The sequence below is a fragment of the Zalophus californianus genome, chromosome 10 (assembly GCF_009762305.2).
Source record: "Zalophus californianus isolate mZalCal1 chromosome 10, mZalCal1.pri.v2, whole genome shotgun sequence".
Taxonomy (NCBI): Eukaryota; Metazoa; Chordata; class Mammalia; order Carnivora; family Otariidae; genus Zalophus; species Zalophus californianus.
This window is the reverse complement of record NC_045604.1, coordinates 48,545,874-48,566,526: the sequence shown is the minus strand read 5'-3', so window position 1 is coordinate 48,566,526 and position 20,653 is coordinate 48,545,874. Positions and strand designations below refer to the sequence as shown.

The window sequence follows — 20,653 nt, the reverse complement described above, 5'->3', positions numbered from 1 at the left end:
TCTTACACAAAAACATTTCTTGGAGAACCTTGAAAGTATATGCCATAATGAAATATTCTAGTAATAAGTTTAGGAAAAATAAAGAATTGAGAGGAATAACCCTAAAAAGTGGAATGCAACCAATTTTGTTGTGTCAGTCCTAAGTTGTTTATTTACATCTCTGTAATGAAGTTTCGTTTTCCTTCGTGAAATAAAACCCAGATATTAAATGTCCTCCAAACCATTGTTATCTTTTTTTAAGTGGTAAAAGTTGAGTAGCTCAAAGCCTTTTGTACATAACATAGAAGTTTCTTCTTCCCCAGCAAGCAGTTTGACTGCTAAAGAAGACTTTGTTTTTTCTTTTCTCAAATAATAGTATAATTTATCTAGTTTGGAATAAAAACTTCAGTGTGTATCCAAACTTGACACTTTTGAAGATATGAGAGCTTCTTAAAATGTAAAAATGGTTTACAGCTAAGCAGTCTGATTTTGCCGCTTACGTTACAGTAAACCACGGTCGAGAAGCTACACGAGGCCAGCTAGTAAAAACTAGGAGTAGCCTGCCAGTTGAGGCATTACGACACTATCGTGTGCCAGATGCTGGAAATAGAGCAGCAAACAAGATGAGGCACAGTGCCTGCCTTGTGCAAATGACATTCCAACGAGACAAATAGAAAGTAAGCCCTTGAAATAAGGTAATGGGATGGCAGGTGAGAGGATGAGGAGAGGTGTCAGCACGGCGAGGCATCCGAGCTGCCATCTGAATGAGGCAGGCGAGCTAGCCGTGTGAGGATCTGAGTTCAGGCAGCGAGAAGGCCTGTGGAGCTGAGGCGCAGCAGGTGGAGGAGGTGAAGTCAGGGAGAACGGTTAGGGTTGCTTGATGATGTGTTAGGTGCGGTGTATGAGAGAGCGTGACGTGAAGATGGTACCTGGGTGGGGTCTGAGCTGGATGAATGTTGGGAATGTTTACTGAAATAGGAAAAGTTTCTTCAAGAAAGGGCCGGTAAGTCTTAGCTAAGTTCACTTTAATATGCGTTTTAGGCATAGAAGTGGAGATGTCAGTTTAGCTCTAAAAAGTACAGGTCAGAAGTTCAGCAGAGAGGTGGTGGCTAGAGATGGGGATTTGGGGGTAGTTTGTATACAGATGGTATTTGAAGTATGGGACCAGGTGAGACATTATCTCATGAAGAGATAATGAAGAAAGTATAGCTGGGGAAGAAAAGAGGGCCGAGGATAGAACTATGGAGCACATCAAGGTCTGCTATGAGAAGCATAGAGGAAAATGAAGGAACTGTTACCAGAGAAGCGCAGCAGTTAAAGTATTTCAAGAAGGAAGGAGTGGCCAGCCGTGTCGGATGTTGCTAAGAGGTTGACTGTGGTAAGAACAGAGGCTTTGGGATATGTCAGTGATCAGTGACCTTGACATTGGCAGCCTAACCAAAAGTAAGTTGAGAAAATGGGCAAGAGAGAAGTAGAGTCAGGCATTAGAGACAACTTGCAAGAAGTTATGCTGTGAACAGGAGCAGAAAAATTGGGTGCTCTCTGATGGGGCAGAGGACGGGGCAGTGGAGGGATTTTCAAAGATGAGAGTGCCGTGAAGCCTCATTTGCATAATGATGGGAGAGGGAGAGAAATCAAGACAGTGGAGAAAGGAGTAAATGACAAAAGCGGATTTCTTGAGGGAGTGAGAGATAGTAGAAATCTAGAGCACAAAAGGAGGGTAGTTTCTCCTTTGATAGAAGCAGCGTTAACTCTTCTGTTGCAGCAGGAAGAAAGGCTAAGTAGGTGGGCCTACACACAGATAGTTAGATGGAAATGATCTGGGAAGATGAGGAAGTCCTCACCAGATTTCACCTATTTTTCTCTGGGGAGTGTGCAGCGCTATCATAAGGGGATGGAGTACTAGGGTTTTTGAAAAGGAATGAAATGGTTGTCTCCAGAGAGAAAGAGTATAATGACTTCATGGGGTAAAAATGAAGTACTATTGATTTCTAAATGAGATTGTTGGTTCTAATTTTATCAGTTGGCACAATTGTGTGATTTTTCCAGCAATATTCGGTTATTATAATGTGCCAAGTAATCAGATGGTTAGATTTAAATAGGGCTAGGGTTCAATTAGGAGAGAGGGACAGTGGGATTCAGGTATTTGGAAGGGAATGGCTATAGTGCTGGACCATGTGGTATTGGCTAAATACGAAGAAGGGAGAGGGAAGGATACAGGATGGGGAGACAGCAGCAAGGCTAGATAATGTTAAAAAGTGGTATGGGTGTTGATGAAACCAATAGTTATCTGAATGAAAGTAGTAGTAGAGCATATTCAGTGGAAGTGACAGGAATGTGGGAGATAAAGATTTCAGCAGTGATTCAACTCTTAAGATTAGACTAAGGTGGCCGGAGTGGAGCTAAAGGTCATCGGCGCTAAGAAAGTAAAGAAACCGAGAAGCCGGTGGTAGTATGTTCCTGTGTTTGTCTCTCCAGGTGGCATCATGGACAAAGTATTGGGCAGCTTTGTGTGGGACACAGCTTTTTTACTATGCTGCCAAATCTCTAAAAGCTACAGAAAGAAAGCATGTAAGTATTCCTCCTCTGAACTGCTAGCAGAGCTTCAGTGCTTCTTCATGGTTGTAAAGAAAGCAGTCCTGATGGCATGCAGCAATTTGGATCATTTCCATGTTCTATTCCAGAAGTTCTTAACATCTATTCCTTGTGCGAGTGTTGTGGTAGAATTATTTTTATTTAGTAAGACCATTCCAGGGAAGGTCTTGGAATAACTTCCATATTTAGAGTTTATTTTTTTGAATGCTATTTTTCCATCAGAAGCTCAAAAATGCTCATTTCCACTCTCTATTTTGGCGTCAAAACCTTCCCAAGCCTGGGTTTCTTGTTCAGAAAGTAGTTGAAAATTATTGCTTTGGAGTCTTAGTTCATAATCTGTAAAATGTGAAAAATTGGGACCATCATCTAAAGTTCTTTGCCACCTCAATCTCAGACGGAGTGGTTTTTCTCAACAGTGAAGAGGAGTAATAGTTACTATGCTTACTCTAGGTCACTTTCTTGTGTTGCATATTACTTAGAAGAAGCCTCTCAATGTACTTTTCTCCAAATGTAGGATCTTCTATAAATCTCTTTTGCATGCTGTTTTGTTTTTATATGCTAGTGATACAGTCTTTGAAAGGAAGAAATTTTCCATGTTGCATTAATAAAATCCCCTTGAGAAGAATTTTATTTCTAAGTCATGTATTTTGCAGTGAAATTAAGTGGTTTACCATACCAAGGAAAGGTAATCCACTAAAAAAATTGAGTCCTTTTACTGTGTATAAATTATCCAGTGACATTGCATAATTCAGAGAAGCTCTTTATTCTTACAGTTTTAGTTCTTTATAATCAAATCAGAAGTATAGAAGAGTAAGTTGTTGGTTTAAATGAATGTAAGTGCCGTAAAATAGTATCAACCTTCCTTCTTCCTTGCCATACCTACACCTGTCATTGTCCTGAATTTCATATTAATCATTGCCTTGCTCTTCTCTAATTTAGAGTTTACCATATATGTTTCCTTAAACAACACATTGCCTCATTTTTGAACCGTACGTGAATGGAATCATATAAATTCTCGAATTCTGGCTTTTTTTTTTTTTTTTTTTTAAAGGGAGAGGATGGTGGGGAGGGGCAGAGGAAGAGGGAGAATCAGGGCCCGATGTGGGGCTCAATCCCACGACCCTGAAATCATGATCTGAGCTGAAATCAAGAGTCAGACACTTAACCAACTGAGCTCTCAGGAGCCCCTGAAGTTCTGGTTTTTTTGCCCACTATTATTTTACAATTGTTTAGACTTTGACTGTTTTTTGTATTCTGGTCAAAGTGACTAATACACACCCAACAGAGTTATACAGACTAGTTCCACCCAAACATTTTGCAGAGTAATTGCCTCTGATTAATACTGCTATCCTCAGAGGGAGGAAAAAAGATTGCTATAGCTAAATTAAATCCTTTGTCTTCAGATACAGGTAACTTTTCACATAGCCACTTTGAGATGCTTGGCTCAGTTTCACTTAGTTGACGATTATAAAGAAGTAGCTATTCAAAATTAAGTGTTTTTTATTTTTTCCTAAACTTTAATTAGAAAGAAGCCAGATGAAATTAGAGCATACTGGGTTGTAAGGAAATCAAATTGAGTGCCAAGGAAATGGACTATATTCCTAATATTCTTAATTTAAAACTGTTCGGGTTAAAGAAGGAATTACAAGAACAACGTGGAGCGTAGGGAGACAAGCTCGTGTTAATATTATAGAATCAGTTTTAGAAGAGATGTGGCACAGAACTAAAAGCAATGAAGGAAAAACTTTTTTAAATCATTTTCAAACAAAATTGTATTATTAGAAGAAAATAATGGCTATATATAAGCAACAGATAAAGGATTAAAATGTATTCTATAAACAGAGCACCACCTATGTAGTGTTCTTGCCAAAAGTTTAACCTGAATCTAATCATGAAGAAACAATCAAATCCAGATTGTGGAACGTTCTACAAGACAACTGGCTTGGATTCTTAAGACCAAAATTTGGTAGATGGAGCAGGGGGTGTGTGGGGGAAGAGGAGGACTGTTACAGATTAAAAGAGACTGAAGAATCTGAGAGGTAAATGCAATATGTGTACTTTGGTTGAATCCTGGAGGTAATTTCTTTTTTTTTTTTTTTTTTTAACGACGAAGATCATAATTGGGACAATTGAAAAAATTTCATGGATTTTATAAAAAATGTCTTAAATTTCTTAGATACTTATATTGTGGTTATATAGAAATATATTCTTAGGCTATACATGCTGAAATATTTAGGACTCAGTTTTATGATGTCTGCAGTTCAAAAAGATCAAGCAAATGCACAAAATGTAGATTCGGGGGTAACCACTGTGGCATTCTTTCAACTTTGTAGTTTCAACCTTTCAAAATTGAAAGCTGGAGGGAAAAAAATTACTAATGAAAATATACCTGTTCATATAGGTCTATAAATGCAGAAGGAGAAAATCTGGACGCCTACAAACCTATAAGTTTTATTACTCTCTATACATATTTTTTGCCTGCGAGGAACAGAATAGGCTTGGCAGGGTAGAATAACTGGGGAGAGCAAAGGGGGACTCCTATTATGTCTGTATTTTTGGATTTTTTTTTTTTAAGATTTTATTTATTTGAGAGAGAAAGAGCATAAGCAGGGGGAGTGGGAGGGGGAAGCCCAGTGCGGGGCTCGATCCCAGGATCCTGGGATCATGACCTGAGCTGAAGGCAGATGCTTAACCAACTGAGCCACCCAGGCGCCCCTTTGGATTTTTTTAAGATTTTACTTATTTGAGAGGGAGAACACAAGCGGGGTAAAGGTGGGGGAGGGGCAGCAGGAGAGGGAGAAGCAGACTCCCCCCTAAGCAGGGAGCCAGACCCGGGGCTCAATCCTGACCTGAGCCAAAGGCAGACACTTAACCGACTGAGCCACCCAGGAGCCCCTTTTTGGATGTTTTAAAATGAAAACATTCACTGTAAAAATGTTTTTTACTGGAGGTTTATTTATTGTAAAAAAAAATTTTGCAGTTATGTTTGAACCCATCACTGTATGGTAGAGAGTGAATAAATACTATTCAATTAGTTAAATTTTTAAAGACCAAGACTGTGCCTGAAAAGAAATCTGTAACAAAACTAACAACTTTCCACAGCTCAGAATAAAACAGGACATTAGAAAAAGGGAAGGAGGAGATAAATAGAAGATGAAATATAATTGGCTAATAAACATGAACAGATGATCAACCTTATTAGGTATCAAAAATGCAGGTTAAAGAAGATGCCCTTTTTTGCTACTAGGCAAAAATTTTGAAGATTGTTAATAGAGCATTGTCCGTGGTGTAGGGAAACATAGACTTATCTGTGATTTGCAGAAATTTAAATTGGTATTGTTTTTGTGGTGGGCAGTCCTAGTCCGTATTTAACTTAATAATAACCAGCAATTCCTTATCTGAGAATCTGTCCTGTGGAAGTCCTTGAACAAGTGCACAAAAATTCCTGTAGAAGAATATTCCTGTAGTTGTTTATAATAGAAATCTATAAAGACTCAAAATACTTACCAATAAGGAAGTACTGATAAGTGAAAACTATAAATAAGAGTACAAATATGCCCCCATTAGTACAGTGAACCCTTGAACAACTAGGTTAGAGGTACCTACCCCACCTCCCTCCCACACCTGTGCAGTTGAAAATCTGTGTATAACTTTCAACTCCCCAAAAACTACCAATAGCCTACTACAGATCAAAAGCTTTACCAATGGGACGCCTGGGTGGCTCAGTCGGTTGGGCGTCTGCCTTCAGCTCAGGTCATGATCCCAGGGTCCTGGGATTGAGTCCCACATCGGGCTCCTTGCTGGGCGAGGAGCCTGCTTCTCCCTCTGCCTGCCTCTTTCTTTCTCTCATAAATAAATAAGATCTTTAAAAAAAAAAAAAAAGCTTTACCAATAACATAAATAGTTGGTTGACACATTTTGTATATGTATTGTATGATGTATTATTACAATAAAGTAAGCTAGAAAAAATGTTAAGAAAATCATAAGAAAAAAGTACACTTACTGTAATGTATTTATCCAAAAAATCTGCATCTTAAGTAGACCTGCATAGTTCAAACCCGTGTTGTTCAAGGGTCAGCTGTGTATGAAAACCAACAGCATCAAAAAAGTCTTTGGCGTAAATGCAGAGAGAAAAGTCAGGCATTTGTTTTCTTGATTTTTCTGTGTGGATAACCAATTTTCCTGGCATCATTTATTGAACAGTTCATTCTTCGTTCATCAGGCTGCAGAGTCCACTCTTGTCATATGAATTTGCATCTCTACACCCAGATGGCTCTCTTGACTTCCATTACCCTGTTTGTCCCTGTCCTGGAGCCCATGGTCTCAATTACTGTGGCTCTGAGTCTTGATGTGTGTCAGGGCAGGTCCTGACTCACTGTTCTCAGGAGTGTATTGGCTATTTCTGCTCCTTTGCTCTCGTATATAAATTTTAGAATCAGTTTCTCAAGTTCTGTAAAATCCTACTGAAATTTTTATTGAAATGACACTGAGTTTATATAAATCAATTTAGGGAGAATTGACATCTTTACAAATCAAACCTTTTTCTTCATCTCATGGTATTTTTTTTAAAGATTTTTATTTTTTATTTATTTGAGGGAGCGAGAATGAGAGAGATAGAGAGAGAGCACATGAGGGGGGGAGGGTCAGAGGGAGAAGCAGACTCCCCGCTGAGCAGCAGGGAGCCCGATGTGGGACTCGATCCCGGGACTCCAGGATCATGACCTGAGCCGAAGGCAGTCGCTTAACCAACTGAGCCACCCAGGCGCCCCCATCTCATGGTATTTCTTAATTGTTTTATGTCTTCTTGGATGCCTTTTATGGGTTCTACTTCTGTGTATCTTTTGTTGCATGTATTGCTAGATACCCCTCTTATAAATGACTTATATTTCTCGTGTATAGAATTACAGTTGATTTTCATACTGATCTTTTCCAAGTGTCTTTGCTCATCATTCTTACTAATTTGATAGATGTGAGTGGATTTTCTTTGTCGATATTATCATCCAGGAGTAATGGCAGTTTTATTTCTTCCTTACTCTTACACCTTTTACTTCCTTTTTGTTATCCTATTAAGCTGATTAGCTCTTCAAATTCTGTGTTGAATGGAGGTAGCAATGATAGGCATCCTTGTCTTGATACTGATTTTGAAATGTTTTTAGCATTTTACCCTTGAGTATGTGTGGCAGGGTTTTGATTTTGGGTTGTCTTTTTTTGGGGGGGGTCGTCTTTCCTGTGTTATTTTGGTTTGGTTTTTGTGTAGGTTTTGTTTGTTTGCTTGGTGGTTACTCTTTACTGAATTAGGAAGTTCCCTTCTATTCCTAGTCTGTCACAAATATACATTATATTAGCAAAAACTTGTTGGGTAAACTGAGTTGAATGTATTTTTTTCTTTCTTAATCTGTTAATACGGTGATTTAGCTTAATAATTTTTCTAAAGTTAAAAAAATAATTTTTGAACTTGACTGCACTAATCTTGCTTTCTTGAAATAAACCCAACTTAGTTGCATTGGTTGATTTCTAACATTAAACCAACCTCACATTCCTCGGATAAATCCAAACTGGTCATCATATATCAGCTTTTTTTTTTTTAAGATTTATTTATTTTAGAAAGCGAGAGAGCATGAGCAGGAGGGGCAGAGGGAGAGAGAGAATCTCTGGCAGACTCCATGCTGAGCGTGGAGCCCAACATGGGGCTCTGTCTCACGACCATGAGTGAGATCATGACCTGAGGAGAAACCAGGAGTCAGACACTCGACCAACTGCACTACCCAGACACCCCATCAGCTTTTTTATACACCAGTATAATTATTGGTATATACATATACCAATTGGTATATACATATAATAAAAATGTATTGGTGTATACAATTATTTAATATTTTTCCATTTATGGTCACGAATGAGAGTATCCTAATTTTCTGTTCTTTTCTAATAGCCCTTTTTTCATTACATTTATTTCTAGTTTAACTTAAAAAAAAGAATAGAAAACTAACAAGAATACTAAGAATACCTTTTTTTGAGAAATACAAGTAAAAATATATTATTATTAAGAATTGTCTGGGTCACCAGGGTGACTCAGTCGGTTGAGCATCCAGCTCTTGATCTCAGCTCAATCATGATCTCAGGGTCATGAGTTCAAGCCCCATGTTGGGCTCCATGCTGGGCATGGAGCCTACTTAAAAAAAAAAAATTGATACCACTGCTGGTTTAGTAAATCATCAGGTTTCAGGTAATCCCCCTATTACATTGTATACTTTAAACTTATGCTATGTTATGTTAATTATATCTCAATAAAGCTGGGTAAAAAAAGATAACAAAATATAGGTGTGTTTCCTAATGAGGGAGGGATTCGGGGCAGCATAGTAAAGAACAGAAAAAAAACCACAGAGATGAATTTATCAGATCCAGCGACAGATCGTGCTTTTTTGAGAATCAAGACTTGGACAGGTTTTGATGAAGAGTTGAAGCTAGGAAGGATCTGAAGAGTAGGAGACTGTCTAAAGAGGGCATGCCTAAATGGAATTTAGTAGTAAGTAAAAGGCTGTGAGCAGACTCAACCAACATGAAGTCACAAATCTTATCTCTCATGGCAGAAACTGAAAATATGCCTATCCTTAATTTTTGCTTAGGATGAGCCATAAATTTTGTGTTTTCCATTAATGATCTTTTTATCTCTCAGTTCAAATCAACATCAAATAAGAACGTATCTGTGGTAGGATGGATGGTGATGATGGCTGATGACCCAGAACACCCAGATCTCTTCTTGCTGACTGACTCTGAGAAAGGTGAATTATTAGAATATCTAGGGTTTAAGGTACTGCAAGTACATAACGTTCAGTTGGTCCAAACGTAGTTTAACTAGAATACTTGACCAGGAACATGTTTTTGTAGTTTTGTCTCTTGGGAAATAATTCTGTCTCATAATGTAGAGTAATGATATCAATATTTCTGGTATCAATATCTGTTATAAGCATATTTTCTTTGCTGCATGGGCATAAGCTTGAAATTAAAAGCCCAAGCAATCCTTAAGGAGCTAAGAACCAGGCAGAGAGGGAGGGAAGGAGGGAACTGGAGAATCAGTTACTTTAAAGCCTCAGACATTTGCTATATATGTAATACCCCTTCATTTATACTCTCAAATAAATTGTTATTCTTAAGTTCTGAATGTGGCAGAGGTTTTCCTCTAAATGATTTTTAGTCCATTATTTTTAATGAGGTTAATACGTTATTTAACTCCTATCGCTTTCCAAATAAGTATAATTAATAATGAATACTTTGCTTACAATATTGAGAGAGACTTATGAAGGAAATGATTGACTCTTGACCAGCAGAGTTTTTTAAGTGGATCAGAGAAGTTGGAGGGTGGGCCGTGTGGAATCAGACCCTGTGCATCTCTAGTGGAGGCCGCAGGTGGCCGTCGGAACGCAGCCTGACGTGATTGCTGCTCTTCCTGCATACAGCTGCTAGCTGTTGATAAGCACCTCAGAGGGAGCCAGACGGGAAATTCTTTCCTCTCTGCCCAGAATCTTCCACTGCAGCAACTCACCACCGAAATTCTGTTTATTGACTGTACAGTTATATTTTCACCTCTATTCAGAATGTATTTTATAGCAACAGATATTCTGCTTTTAGGATATTATAGCATTTTAAGTGAAATTATAGCATTTTAAGTAAAAAAAATAATAGTAGGAAAATGTCTCATTTTGAGATGAACTAGACTGACTTACAGAGTAAGAACTCCCTGCTCAGCATTCTGAATTCAGAGTCCCTGCCCCAACCCCAAATCCCAAAGGCATTATTCATAAAGTTGCATCTTAAGGAAATCATTTTCATTGGGCTTAGTTAACAAATTCTTTATTTTCTTTCAGTTTCCCTAGTGTAGCTTGATGGGATTCTTTCCAAGTAACCAAGGTTTTTGTAACATTTGTACTAATAGTCTTTTGGAGGGGGAGGAGAAAGTAGATAAATGGCCGCTATGGCCAGCTTAATTGTAGATATGCCTTCGATTCAGATTGCTTTAATGTCCACATCTGAGTTCAGCAAGTAAAACAGTATTATTTAACATGAAACATTGGTGAAGAAACTGTTGCTTCTGAAAGTAAAAAAGTTCTCTGAGTGTTCAGTCTCAAAGGAAAGCTCTGTCATGCCTCGAGAAAGGTCAGACTCTTGGGCCATTGAATGCAGTTACAAAGGAGAGAGTAGAATTCGATACAAATTGGGAAATAAAAACTTAGGTCAATGAAAAAAGGGATAAAACTCAACTTAGGGCAGCCTTCAGTACATGAATCCTTTCTTTTTTCAGTTTATCACCTTAATACAACCATGTAAGATTTATCTATTATGTGTCAATCTTGAATTAGTCAACATAAGTTCTTAAATACACACAACACAGATGAATTTCTAATTTTCTAAAAGAGGAATCAGTGACTCTTCAGATTTTCCCAGAAATCCCTCAGTAGACCCAGAAATCCGTGATAATTTCGGCAAATGTAACTAACACCTAAAAGCATGGTTGATACTGATCCTTAATCATATTACATACCTAAGGTTTAAATGTTAAACGTGTTAAAGCATTTTGCCTGTAAAAACTTTAATATTAACATATTCTGTACTCTCAGTCCCACCTACAAATCTAGAGGAGCCAAACGATTCTTTTATTTAGGTATACTTTCCTCTAAGGAATATTTAAGAAGACAAGAATACTTCTCTTCCAATTCATAAGCAGCAAAACAGTGACTTTCTGAATAAATGATAGCATGTGAACATAGCATAGAGAACTTTTTATTTGTATTAGAAAATCAGGTGCTAGAGACAATTCTGAAACTGAGAATTCTAGTCTTGTTTCATTTTGCTCTTTGATATATGACTGAATTATATGTCAGAGTCCTTAAAATTTTATCATTTTCCCCTTGTTTTTAATAACTTTAGGAAACTCATACAAGTTTCAAGCTGGCAACAGAATGAACGCGATGCTGTGGTTCAAGCATTTGAGCGCAGCTTGCCAAAGCAACAAGCAGCAGGTGAGCAGTGTCTCTCGGTCCTCAGGATGGTCCGTTGCTTGGGACTGTATTTAAAAGAGTTCCAAGGGAAGTAAACAGACTAATTTTATGAATGAAGAAGGAAAATGATACTCTTTTTATTCTTTTTCTTACAGTGGTCGGCAAGTATGAAGTCCACATTTTAGTGAGGAGATAGTCAATAAAATAATGAACAAATAAAATTTCAAATGCTGAAAACTATATACAGAACTATATATACATATATATGGAAAACAAAATAGAATTATGTGATACAGAGTGATGAGAGTAGACACAACTTTAAATAAGTAAGAATGGGCAGCAGAGATCTCCCCAAAGACATTGACATGAGTGACAAGAAGGAACAGCCATGTGAAGATTAAGGTCTGCTGGAGGGCACAGCAAGTTCAAAGGTCCTGAAGCTGGAAGGAGCTTAAGGTGTTCTAAAGAGGCAAATGTTACCCATGTCGGTAGAAAATAGTGAGAGGCAAAGAAATAGAGTCCCAGGGGCGTAAAACTTAGATGGCACTTTAATAAAAATTATTCTGATTCATCTTTATTCTGTTAATAACCTGAGTAGGTTCTTGTGGTTGCAGCAAAACCCAAAGCCATTTGGATCTGTTTGTTTTTATTTCACCGAAACAAAGATGGTCTAATTCAAAGGCTTTCAGCTGCAGAGGAGAAATGAAGCCATGGTGTTGTTTTCCCCAAACCCTGTTGCAGATCTAAAGTTGAGCCATGGATTGGTAGAACAGACGTAAAGTAAACATAACTGCAGTTATGGAAATATGTGTAGACTTTTTGTGGGCAGTTTTTAGTGGATATATTTGAAGACCATTGATTTCAGGTACTGAAATTCAGAAGTGTACAGTTAAGTGTTAATCCATAGCTAATTATGAATAATATAATACACCATATGAGTTTATATCACTTATTAAAAGTATTTTTCACCCTGTGCTGTCAGGACCAGAGTTTTACCCCTTTTTTGATAAAGGAAGAAACTGGTCTCAGAAATGCTAAATGACCTACACAGGGTCAAACAAGCAAATGTCTTTATCTTTAGGTCCATTCTTTTTAAATATTGTTAGAATAGGCTTTGTTCTCTTAGAATTTTTATTTCAAATATATATATGAAAGACTAATAGCAGTATTTGGTATCATTTTTAGCACCCTCCATTAAGGGCATGAAACGCCATAGAACAAAGACTACTTTCTTAGGGCCTGGGACAGAGTGAATAGACTAAGCTTATGTGCAACTCAACTTACATTGTTTAAGTGTGCTTAAAGTGTTAAGTCTCATTTTTTTTTTAATCTCAGATTTCAAGATTAATCTAGACAGTGTATACATACCAACATAAAGGTGAACAAGTCAACCAAATGTGTATAAGTGGGTTTTATTTGTTTGTTTCTCTCCATACTTGGGAGAATCAGAATAGTAGCAAATATATAAATAGAAGCTGTGAAATGTGAAAATTTTTGGTAGAAGCCTCTGATTCACTCAAGTACAATACCTTAAATCATATTCAAGGAACTTAGGAGGAAATGAACTTATACTTTATTTAAACATGGTTTTCTTATAACCAGACCTGAAAATTTATAATTTAAGCACTTGAGCATTTGTATTGCATTTGATTTATGATTCAGTTATGATTGTATTATTAAAGATTTTTTCATTCAGAAGGTGACATGTGTAAGAGACTCCCCCCTTTTTCTTGAATATTCTAGGTTTTCAGAAAAAGATTACTAAAGTGGTAGCTGCTGTTTTAAAGGACAGAGAAATGACCACTGAAGTGAGAATATCTCTCCCAGCACAACTTCAGAAAACAGATAATAAGGGTTAAGAGTTTTGTTTTTTTTTTAACATGGTGAAACCCTCTTTAGTCCTTGTCTAGAGGACTCATCAGCTGATTTTCAAAAACAAAATATACTTCTATTTCAAAAGAAGTGTTGTGGAATTTCTCCTCACTACAATGTGGACTTCATGTCTTATTGTTGATTTCTATAAGGAATCAAATTAAACTTGAACCAGTCTATAAGCCTCAAACTATTATATAACCTGTTGATTTTTTCAGTCACCAAGTGTCAGATCAGAATTTATCTAACAATGAGTTTTATTCTTTCACACTTCCATGATGATTTCACAAAGAAATTCTTAGTAATGTTCATTATAAAATTACCCATGCTGGATTTAAAAATGTGCATGTGGGAATTCCTGGTAATACAGATACTGAGAAAATAGACGATAAGTATGTTTGTCAGAGGGTCACCCTAACTAGAGCCACACTTCTTTTCTTGTTCATTTGCTCATTCAGCAGACATCTGCTGAGCACCCTGTGTTAGACCAGAAAGATACCGTCTCCACCCTTTCTCCCATTCCAATTTCAATTTTCTGGAAAGAGAGTATTAACTCAGTGATTTTTCTCAAAAATGTTCTAGCATATTTTATTCATTATTCATAAATGATTGCAGTACCTTCTGTCAAATTACTTTTTTAAAAAGATATCTGGGCTTAAAATGACAAAGATAAGAAATAGTACTTTGAAAAGCAACTTTTAAGTACTATCAGTTTTGTACTGCTTATATTTTTAAGGTTCCTACAAACTTGATGACTTTTGAGTAGAAGCCTAAGAAAGAAGCAAGGTGAACTGTCACCCCTAAGTGAGAATGAGGAGGTGACGCGAGCGCCAGCTATGAGCCAGTTCTGGGCCACGAGGAGCCTAGAGGCTATGTCTCAAGCCTTTGGAGTTCTGAACCAAAAAAGCACTAATTTCAGGGAATGAAGTGAGATATTCCCAGAGAACACATTGGAGTCACTAAACAAACTGCCATGGACCGCGCTGCTTTTCTCTGAACTGACCTGCGGAAACCACTGCCTTAAACGAACGAAAGGAAAACCAACATGAAGCACCAAATAGTGTGTGTGCGTCTTCTGGCGGTGCTGTGCTTGGAATAGATCGGAGCCCATTTGCGTTTCTTTTAACTTTGTACTAATTTTGGAGGGGGGAATCTCCTGTTTTTAGACACACTTTAAAAAGGAAAACATCTTTCTTACGAGTTATGTGAGGGGCTGGTTTAGAAAGGAGGTGTGAAGATGCTCCGCCCGCCCCGGGGGGCTTCTCAGCTCCCGGTCATCTGCAGCCTCCCCAGCTCTCCCACGGCAAGAGTTTCGGGATTAGACATATTCATAAAGAGAGTTGTTGGGGTTCATTTGGGATTGGGGGCGGGGGTTGTTTTGAATGAGGGGAGATTTTTCTTAAACACTAAGCTTCGGAAATTGAGTTCTGGGTGGGGAGCGTCATTTCCTGCAGGAGGCATGAAGGCTGAGCGCTCCTATTCCAGACACTCTTTTCAACTGGGCTCCAGAAAGCATGGTTGTTTTTAACTGGGTTTAAAATTTGGCCCTCTATATGAATTCATTGTTGGACCACAGATCTGCTTAGGAAAGAACCGTAATCCCAACCTAAACTTTTCTGAGATTTTACAGTAATTACATTTTTTTTTCAAGTGAATTGAATTATCCCTTCTACCAGTCACTGGTGACTTTTGTCGTCAAGATGATATACTGATATTTCATCAGGATATTTTCTCTTACAGTGTTTCATATACACAATGCCAGTTATTTTTTTTATTACTCATTTTCATTATTTTTGTTAAGTATAAGATTCAGGATTACATGTATTTAAAAGAGCTTCTGCATATGTATGTGTGTATGTATTATAAGGCACACAAAATAATTTTAAAAGGGAAAAAGGTGAAAGATTGAGATTCTGGGAATCTTAAGTGTCAAAACTTCCCTTCTTATATAACTTTCCTTTATTACAAAACACTTTTCTGAAAACGTACTGTAGGTCCCGGCCATGAAACCATACTCTGTCAGTGGTAGACCAAGCTGTTTTGGAAGAGCTCTTCCATGCAACAGTGTGTTTAATTTCCAGAATAAATGTTGAATTGCAAAAAGAAAAAAAAAAGGTTTAAAGGTGAGCTGCCTTAGAGTTTTAATAAAAAATGGCACTTGAACAAAGGCTGTGTGTTAGATGTTAGAAACTCATGGGGCATCCTGTATTTTAGCAGTGGCCCAGAGGAAGAACCCCTTTTTGAGTGATGTCTTCCAATAAACTTGTAATACTTTGGGCCTCACATAAAATTTCTTACATTTGCATTCTTAGAGAATTTCATACTTTTTTTTTTAATCATCTTGAAGCCGTGAAACTTAAATAGAAAATATTACTCACATAATCACTAGCTAAAAGTCTATCCAAAGGAAAGTAGAAGAGCTTTTGGAAAGGATGTTAAGAGTTCAGATATTTTTCTCATATAGCACAGTTAGAAATACCATTATTTCTGGTATTGTGGAAAGTGACATGGGCTAGAGAGGGCAAAATGTTGCCTGTGCTGAGTGATTTTTCAATTAATGATCTCCCAAGCTTAACCCACGTTGGGTACATAGAAAGACACCACCTGCATCGCCAGCAGTATTACTATTTAGACTTTGCACATCTTTCTTTTGTTTTACATTTTTTAAAAATTCCTTAATTTGTGTATTTTTCTTCAAAAATAAGTGTTTTTAACAGTGTATGTGCTTTTTAAAAAATTCTGTGGATGAGAACCCTGTGGATTTTTTATTATTGTTCTGTTTGTCATAAATAAGCTAAAGTAGATACAGTGTAGGTTAACCATATTTGAGGAGATTTGCAACTGGAAGTCAGAGCCTGACATCACAGTTTTGCCAAAGAGAGAGCTAAACTGGAAGATGTGTTTGATATTTCAGCTCTAACATTACGGGATACATGCACAGGGAAAGAATAGTGTTCAAATTTGATGAATAGTCCCTATATAGAATTGTGGCCTCTGACTGAGCGAAACTCTTAACACAACTGTGCAGTAGAAGTAGACATTGTTCTGTCTTCAAATCTGTCTATTCAAAAGATTAGACGTTGCTTTTGAAGATTATTTTAGCATTTGAAACAAATGGAAACCAGTGAGAGAAGTGAATTGAAATAGCATAGGTGAATATTTGATCTATAATTCACCAAATGATGTAATAATTCAAGCAAAGAAAATAGGTCACCAAAATATATTAAATATTTAGGTAGTTTATTAGTAGGAAGATGAAATTTTTTCCTCTTATTAAGCTTATGCTTACTAAATTAGTAAATTAGTTGACAAAAGCTTGAAATTTCTGTCAATATTAAGCTCATTTGTTTCTCTTCTAGCCAAGAACAACTCATTAGAAATTCCATTATAATTTAAATTTAAGCTAGTTTATGAAAAGCATAAATATTGGCATATTATACGGCCTGGTGTAGTAGTATACAATACTAGCCAAAATACGGTTTGAGACACATCTCATTTATTTCACAGTTTATTTGAACCTGGACACTTATTTTTCATACAGAAGTAACATGAGTTTTTAAAATACACCTATAAAAAGAACTGCATAATAATGACTTTCAGAGCACTAGTTTTGGTTTCATGCCCCCTCTGTGTTTGGCCTTTGCTTTATTTTTTTCAAAGGTATTATTTTTACTGTGATCTCCAGATTATAAGAATTGAAAGAGAACTGATCAAACACACCTTTCTATAGCGTTTTCTTCACTATGTAAATATTATTTGTATAAACATTACAAAAAGGGATCCAAACAATTTATTTTTTTTTTCTCCCTGGGTATGTGCTTCAAGGACAATTTGTTTTTCTGTGTAGAGAATGGCATATGTCAAGAGTTAGGGGATTCATCGCTCCCGGGTTTTTATAAGTGGCTTTATTCCTCTTCTAGAAATGCCTTTCAGAAGAGCCCAAGGAGCACTGCGGTTACAGAGGGGCAGGTGGTCCCAGTCTGTGGTGTACGTACTCCACGGGTTAGCTGAACCTGGGGGCCCTGGGATTACTAGAATATACCTGGCCACATGAGCTCAGAAGTCTTCTGAGCTTAAACCCGTAAGCTATACACCTTTCCAACTGAAAACAAAACTATAAGGCATTCATTGGAAATCCATTATAATAGTAACTTTTTAAAAGAATACATCCACTATTGATTTCCTTCTTGTTTTCTGAGGCACATTCCTTTCCATCCAGTCTTTAAACCACCATACAACCTTCTTCTGCCAACAAGTGGGAGCAGTGTTGCTTCCAAGAGATAATCTTTAGTAAAAGAAATCCTTTGCTTCGGAGGCTTTTGAAATCCTTGGATCCCTTTTTGAAAGTGAAGATGGGCTTGCCCGGGGCCCCAGTGGAACCGTGGTGCTGTTGCACAAGCAGACAGTACAGAGCCCGTGATGAGGTTTGCCTAGCCTTTTCGGTGATCATCTAGGGCTTGCTTTCATTTTCTCTCTCCTTTTGTACTACTTTTTTCAAACATAGTAAATTTATGATTTTACAGCCCGAGTGGTATTCTGTTTTTTTCTAAGCTTTGAGATACACTGTTACTTAAAAACATTGATGAGCATTATTTTCACGTGAAGTCAACCTTTTCAAAATGATCTAAGTAAGTCCTTTTTGGTCTTGCTCCCCTAAAAATGGCTTGTAACTGAAGTGACTTTCTCCATTTAGAGGATTGTGATGAAAGATCTGTGCGTGCAAACTCTTACATAAGTTATTGAAAGCAATTTTATTACACCAGTATCTCAAGTTGTAGTGTGGGGAAAATTTGGTTAGTGCCTTAACAATTTGAAGACCAATTTTAGGGCATCGAGTATGACGATAATCATTTGCCCTCTTACTCCTCTTACGTCAGGAGTGTGTGCTACCCCTCTCTCCACCAGCTTACTCTTTCTTACTCTTTGTCCCAGCAAGTGTAAGAGAGCGGAGAGTCTGTACAGAGAGCCTCCAGGTCATTGTTACAGCCCTCCCAGGTCATGAGTCTTTTCAAACAAGCTCCCTCCCTGCTCCTCTCCCGGCCAGGGTAGGAGATTAAAAATAAATCCACCCAAATCAACCTTTAGATGAGCATTTTTAAGAACAGCTTTGAAGAGCGTCCATCCAGCTGAGTTTGTTTTTATGTTGTGTTGTTGATGTTGTTTTGAGCATCGATTTAATTATAAGGCCTTTCAGAAAATCCCTAAAAGAATACATTACAGCCAGAAAGATTTGTTGGGGTCTTATTAAAGCTGCTGAAATCTTGTAATGAGACTTGACCAGAAATGAGATTTAGATTGGTTCATTCTTACATTTAAGTAAGACTCCGAACAAACAGGCAGTCACTTAACCTACCAGATATTGTTTCCTTGGAAATATTATGGAAGGAAAGTGAAAACAACTCCAATATATAAATTTTAAGGGAAGCTAAGAGACTACACTAGCCTTCTTAGTCAAAACAAAACTTGGAAACATTTTGCTTCTCTGAGACCCTTGCAAGATCTGAAACTACTGTTTAGCTGAGTCAAGATGCTATTTTCGTATTTTTTAAGGGCTGGTATGTTCCAGAATAGGGAAGTAGACATAGTCTTTAAAGCCAAATGAAGGGTTGATTGATCCTTGAGGGTTATTAGCAGAATTTAAATATTGCTTCTAGTCATTTGGCCTGCAAAGTGGTGATGGAATTAAAGGAATGGAATGCATAGAGTGCTTTGAAAGGATTGAACTTTTTTTTTAATAGACCAGCTGAAAATTTCATAAATATTACCTGTGCTTTTTAGATACCAGGTAACAAGTATTAAGTTTCCCCTAAAGATAACATCACCTATTAGGACTATTCACAAATATAGTCCAGTAATTATTGACTTATCAGGTCTGACACAGTAGCTGATTTATTACAAGTCACCAGACTCTCAAGAGTTTCTATATCTTAATTACTGACAAATTTACTGTTTTACAGCCCACTGAAGTGTGTATGTGTGGGAGGGGGTGGGGAACTCGTTCACAATGTAATCTAAAGGAGATAAACATCTGTGGGGGTGAATATCCAATGATGATAATATACAGGAAAACACAAGCCATTTTTCTTCTTCTTTATCCCAATTAACTTGAGGTACTCTAATGATGAAGCACTCAATTGCACTATGACCTCCCTGAGTGATGTGCAGCTTGGTTCCTCTCTCACTTATTGTTTCTGTTTAATATGCAAATGTGAGTGTGAGATCTTCAGTGTGTTTGCATAAGCTAACAATTTAAGTACAGTTTTCTGAAATATTTCTATTGAAATAAATTACTTAACAATACAGATTGCGTGGGGATGATTTGTTGCCATATTTACATTTTTATCATTAACTTTTAAAATGCATTTTATCATTAACTTTTAAATAAGTGCTCTAATTTGATCTTTTTCTCGTTCTAAACTAGTGGACAAGGTTTTTGTTGGCACAGGAAGCTTCTGTCTGGGTACACTTCAGTTGCTCTTCCCTGTCCTGGATCGAGGATGTGCTCTGGCATGGTGACCGATGGGGTCTGGAGGAATAGGGGTCATGGGTCCAATATTTCCAACTTCATCTCCCCACTCCCAAGTACCTGATGTGATAAGAGCAGTCCCCAAAGAGGCCTTCTTTGCTAATATGTACTGTATTTCGTAGATTCTAAGACATGACATTAAATTGTAGGAAGTACAGAAATAGCTGTGTTCGGTCTCCTCCTATAAGTCATTGGCTAAGGTGTTGGTTATGCCCTAAGAATTCCACTTGAGCTTGCCTCTAAGAACTGGTTTTCAACAGTTTTCTCACCTCTCTAACGGCCTTTGAAAATTTTCAGTGTCCCTATATTGGAACCAAAAGACAGTGACAGTTCTCCGATGGGGTCAACCTGTCTTTATTTCACACAGCGCCACCTTTGTCTGGCGGGAGCTTTCCGTATGTGCATGCTCAGTTTCTGGGTTCCCTTTTCTCTTTCATTAGTTGTTTGTCTTTGAGCCAGGACAAGCATATCTGCACTTCAAAGGTACCGTATTTTTTACAAACCAAAGGTTTGTGGCAACCCTGCTTCGCACACGTCCGTCAGCGCCATTTTTGCAACAGTACTTGCTCACTTTGTGTGTCTGTCACATTTTGGCAATTCAGTATTTCAGATTTTTTCATTATTATTATGTTGTAGTGATACGTGATCAGTGATCTTTGCTATTATTGTAATCGTTAGAGGGCGC

The 20,653-nt window shown here is 37.5% G+C and overlaps 1 protein-coding gene across 7 annotated transcripts in view; it reads left to right on the top strand.

The window, feature by feature from the left end:
* RALGPS2 (Ral GEF with PH domain and SH3 binding motif 2) overlaps positions 1–19,742 on the top strand; it is a 153,269-nt gene extending 133,527 nt beyond the window's left edge. For all 7 annotated transcript variants that reach the window (XM_027613996.2, XM_027613997.2, XM_027613998.2 and 4 more), the window contains 4 exons: positions 2,458–2,550; positions 9,251–9,356; positions 11,500–11,591; positions 14,179–19,742. In XM_027613996.2, coding sequence (XP_027469797.1) covers positions 2,458–2,550; positions 9,251–9,356; positions 11,500–11,591; positions 14,179–14,208 — 321 coding nt within the window. In that variant the 3' untranslated portion in view covers positions 14,209–19,742. The remainder of the gene's footprint in view (positions 1–2,457; positions 2,551–9,250; positions 9,357–11,499; positions 11,592–14,178) is intronic.
* Positions 19,743–20,653: the final 911 nt, after the last annotated feature.